A 4,743-nucleotide genomic window follows, 5' to 3' on the forward strand; every position below is an offset into this window, starting at 1 on the left:
TTTACTGAGTGAGTATTCAACCCATGAGTTCCAGTTGATATCTAGAATCCTTACATTCTTAACTTTCCTGTCCACTGTGTTCGTATAGCTGTTCCTTATGCTCTTCGCTATTATTTGGTCTGTTATCCTCTCATCTATTCATCTTCACTGAGAAACCTCGAATATATTCATCCTTTCATAAGCCATTCGGAATATTGGATACGTTACAATTATGCTATTAAAGCGTTAAAACGCGCCTGCTAGAGACCACATAGAAGTAAGATATGTTACTACTCTGTGCTAGAGAAATACCACAGAATACTAAGAGACATACCAGCTACAGAGCACAGAGTAAGAAATTACTTCTCTGTGCCACAGAATAGTACTCTGATACTAGCGAGCCACCTAACGAAAACTTTTCCCGTATAGTCCCACTGTGGCCGAAGACGTGTTTGTTAGATGCGTGTGATTTCGATGTTTACTTTAGCATTGTTTAATGCTATTTTGAAAGCTTACAGAAATACACTAATACCTGCTTTTTGTCATCATATAAAACTATAGTAAGAGGTATGTGTTAGATTTTACAATTTAAATAAAACAAATGAGAAATATCATGCACCTGATGTCTTGCATTCACTTTTCGTCAATTACTCTTAATTTAATGTTTATATGTAGTATGGGAGATGAAAACTTTAGTGTTGAATCCAAAACCTGTCAGGTAAGGAGTATTCGTATCTGGTAGGAGCATTCCCAGTTATTTCAGGACGGTGATCGGCATCAGTATATAGTGCTGGCGCTAGCGTTTGTGGCGATTGAGGCAGAACTTGTGACGGCGCCTAATCCATATCCTATCTTATATATATAGTACATATATATGCAGTAGCGCATCTAGCTGCGCCTATTTTAGGCGACACCTGTGGCTGGTGTCTTCCAAGCGCCGGCCCTGTCTGTATATTATTATTCATATGGTGCAAGGAAGCCTGAGGCTGATGCTGCACCAGCCATACAAAAAAAAAAAAAAAAATCCGGAGTTACCCTGAAAGAGAGAGAGAGAGAGAGGGAGAAGTAGAAAGGAATCACCAAGAAAGAGAAGAATGATGATATCCAGCTAAGGACCCTGGTTGTGCCAAGCCCATACAAACCAGATGTGAGGCCCTGGGGTGTATAACCGGTGTTCAGCAGTTCACACATAGCATCAGAACTGTGTTGTATAGCGAAGAGATGATGAGGCAGGGGTTAGAAACAGGTAGTAGTAATTATTATTATTAGTCATATGGTGCAAGGAAGCCTGAAGTTTATGCTGCACCCTGAGAGAGTGAGAGAAGTAGAAAGGAATAACCAAGAGAAGAATGATGATATCCTGCCCCGGGACCTTGGATATCATCATTCTTCTTTTTCTTGGCGGCTCTCTTCTACTTCTCTCTCTCCTGGGTAATTTAGAAAATTTTTTTGGCTGGTGCAGCATAAGCCTCAGGTTTCCTTGATATGGCTAATGATAATAACTGAACTGAACTGGTGATCTGTGTTGGTGGAAGTTATTGCTAGAGATTACTAACATCTGTACCAGTGCAACAATGCAATTTTGTTAATTTACTGCACATATTTTTCTTTCTGCATCCACATGCAACATAGTTTGTAATCAGCTAGCTACGAATATAAATATCAGTAGCATGCGTAACAATGCAATACATTATTTCAGCTTAATTAAACTGATTGTTGCTCACTTTGTGAGTACAAGGACTTTCTTAACTAGACATTCTAATGGTCATGCAAAATAAACATAGCAATTAAAGAAGTTTCACAATTATTTCTTTTGTAGTTCATGTAGCATCAACATAATTACAAGGGAAGTGAATAATTATTTTTATTCACTACAGTAGTGTCAGTGAAATAACATGCAATAATGTTAATGTCAATTTGTTTTTTATTTACTATGGGTCAAAGGCTAAAAAGATGTAGTTTAAGTAAAAAGTCAACTACTACTACTACTACAGTAAGTGCAGGTGTAACCAGCTTTGTAAGTGAATCTCAATATTTTACATTACCATCCAAATTTGGTAGTACTAGAATTGCAGAAAGTAGTAAAAAATGGGGTACTATTAGTAATAATTGAGGCATCTGATGCAAGAAAGCAAGCTTATGTAGCATCAGCCAAAAAAAAATGGCTAAAGGCAAATTTCCGCACATCTATTCTATAACTGTCTTTCCTCAATTTGAATTTATGCCTCCTCAGGTTTGTAATCTGAGCAAGTGTAAGAATCCCATAAGAATTGAGCATGCTCAACCCATTCAGTGCTTTATACACCTATATCAGATCGCAGGTGCCTAGTCTCCAGACACTGAAATTTGCAGAATTAAGCCTTTCTTGGTAAGACCACTCTTTCGTTCCCTCACCAATCTTGTTGCCCTTCTCTGTACTCACTCAAGCAACTCTACATTCTTCCTAAAATAAGGCCTCCAGACAGTGGTGGGATTCAAATAATTTAACAACTGGTTCGCTGCCCTAATGACCATTCTAAGTATAAAATAACTATATACCGAAAGGTAGTTTATTATTTCATGCAGTTAATACTTAAATAAGAACAATAAAAGAGGTCCACAAAACTAGATTATGTTTTGTGGACCTCTATAAGAAAGAGTTTTAAAATATTAATGAAAAAAATATTAAATAATACCTAATAAAAAACTAAAACTGTTATTTAAGATATTTCTATATTGCTTCTTGATTGGCGTCCTCGCTTGCAATTTTCTTCGCTTTTATCCAAGCATCATCGGCTGAGTGATCTATCCTTAGCCACTGTAGGAGTAGGATCCCATTCCTTTAGAGGTAGGCTGATTAGACTAATAGTCATTGTGTTTGATATATTAGAAACAGTTAGGCGACTTCTCTTCTCTGAACATATTATGTTCATCTTTGAAAAACCCCTTTCCGCTTCTACTGAACTTACAGCAATTGTTCTGACAATATTTTTAGCTCTTTGAACACTTTCAGGAATTGCATAATTCTGGGAATTTTTTAAAACGTTTTCCAAGAAATCTCGATAATCATTAATATCAATTTGGTAATTAAAAATGTCATTAAATACAAGCAATTGTTCTTCAGCTGCTTTCCATAGAACTAGTACTTCTTCAATATTCCAGTAATCTGGCTCCAAAATATTGAGAAATTTTAATTTATTCCTCTCTTGAAATTGGCTACAACTTGCTTTTAAATGTTAACAATCCATTAGTCTTTTTTTTCAAATTCGTTACGATGTTTTCTAAAAGTCTTTCTCGAGGAAGCCCGAGACAAATCGATGATTTTCTACAAATTTTATATTTTTGAAGGTTTCTGAAGTAATTAATTCATCAACTTTTTTTTCGTATGGAACCTTTTCCTTTCCAAGCATTTGAAATGCTTTAATAGATCTTATCACGAGTTTTTCAGCCTTTATTATGTCTATATTTCTTGCTTGCAGCGCATTTGAAAGAAGAGAAATTTCGTTTAAAATATCAATCATCAATGCCAAATCAGTTATAAAATATATATTTTCAAGACGGGCAGCCATACCTAAGTACTTTTTATTTGAATAAAGATAGTGATGTAGTGCTGGATAAGTGCGCCACACAGCTAGGGTTGACCTTAAACTACAGGCAGCCCATCTTGGTCCCAAAACTCTACCAATCTTTATAATTTCAATTCCAAGTTGTTTGATATTTTGGAAAGTTCAGTTTGGTTCTTATTGGATTGATGAAAAGTAGTATATATCTTATCAATAAATATTTTAAAATGATTTACTTGCTTTGTTTCCTTTATCGAATCATCTAAAACAAGATGGAGGCGATGATTTAAACAGTGCCATATTATTATGTTTAGAAACTCTTTTGCAATCCTAGTGCTCACTCCAGATTTTCTCCCAAGCATAACACTGGCACCATCCGAGCAAAATCCTATTAATTTTTTTTCTAGGTAGTTCTTAGTAAGCCCAACATTATTTAAACTTTCCATAACTGAAAAACATATTGTCTCTGCATCTTGTTTTTCCAATTCAACTGGTTCAACGAAAATTGTTGGTGATGTAACTGAATCCAAGGCCAATTCTAATGCAACAAATTCTGATTTTGGTTTCTTATTGAAAAAAATCTTTCAAACTCTGTTGCCTTTTCATCCTTTTAAGGGCTACTGCAAAAAAAATTTAAAAATGTTTTATTTTAATATATTATAGAGTAGGAGCGGATATGTGCCAATATATTTGAATATTTTTACTGGTTCTGTCCACGTGTGGTCATATCATAAACCTTTATAAACAAAGCACTATGCTTATACCATTGATAAACATCAGTCAGAACATACATTTTCTTCATTTTATCGATACTAAACGAAAATTTCTTGCTGAATTAATAAATGGCATAGAATACCAGGTGCCCACCTTAGAGAGAACCCTGATCACAAGTGTCATTTTAACAACCGGTTCGCCGAACTCAACAAAAAATTAGGTATCGGTTCTGCTGAACCGGTGCGAACCGGCTGAATCCCACCACTGCCTCCAGACCTATACACAGTACCCAAGGTGTGGCCTGACCATTGCCTTTTACAAAGGGATAATCACCTCCTTTTCGAACTAGCAAAATTACTGAATATCATTGACAATACCTCATGACCTGCTCTGGCAGCCTGTCTTTACTGCTCAGAAAATTTTATATTTGACTGCGCAATTACTCCCAGTCTTTCTCATTTTCTACTATCCTAAGTGTAGTACCATATAGTTGGTACATTTCTCTGGG

At 35.7% G+C, this 4,743-nt stretch overlaps 1 protein-coding gene across 5 annotated transcripts in view; it reads left to right on the forward strand.

Moving 5' to 3' along the window:
• The first annotated feature begins 401 nt into the window (after positions 1–401).
• Positions 402–4,743, forward strand: part of LOC150077345 (C2 domain-containing protein 5) — a 992,151-nt gene continuing 987,809 nt past the window's right edge. For 2 of the 5 annotated variants that reach the window (XM_090386764.1, XM_090386766.1), the window contains exon 1: positions 647–697. In XM_090386764.1, coding sequence (XP_090242890.1) covers positions 656–697 — 42 coding nt within the window. In that variant the 5' untranslated portion in view covers positions 647–655. Of the gene's footprint in view, positions 547–645; positions 698–4,743 lie in introns of those variants that run through there. The other 3 variants (XM_090386765.1, XM_090386767.1, XM_090386769.1) reach the window with 3 other exon arrangements.

The sequence above is a fragment of the Mastigoproctus giganteus genome, chromosome 12 (genome assembly GCF_048544385.1).
Source record: "Mastigoproctus giganteus isolate SK-2022 chromosome 12, ASM4854438v1, whole genome shotgun sequence".
Classification (NCBI taxonomy): domain Eukaryota; kingdom Metazoa; phylum Arthropoda; class Arachnida; order Uropygi; family Thelyphonidae; genus Mastigoproctus; species Mastigoproctus giganteus.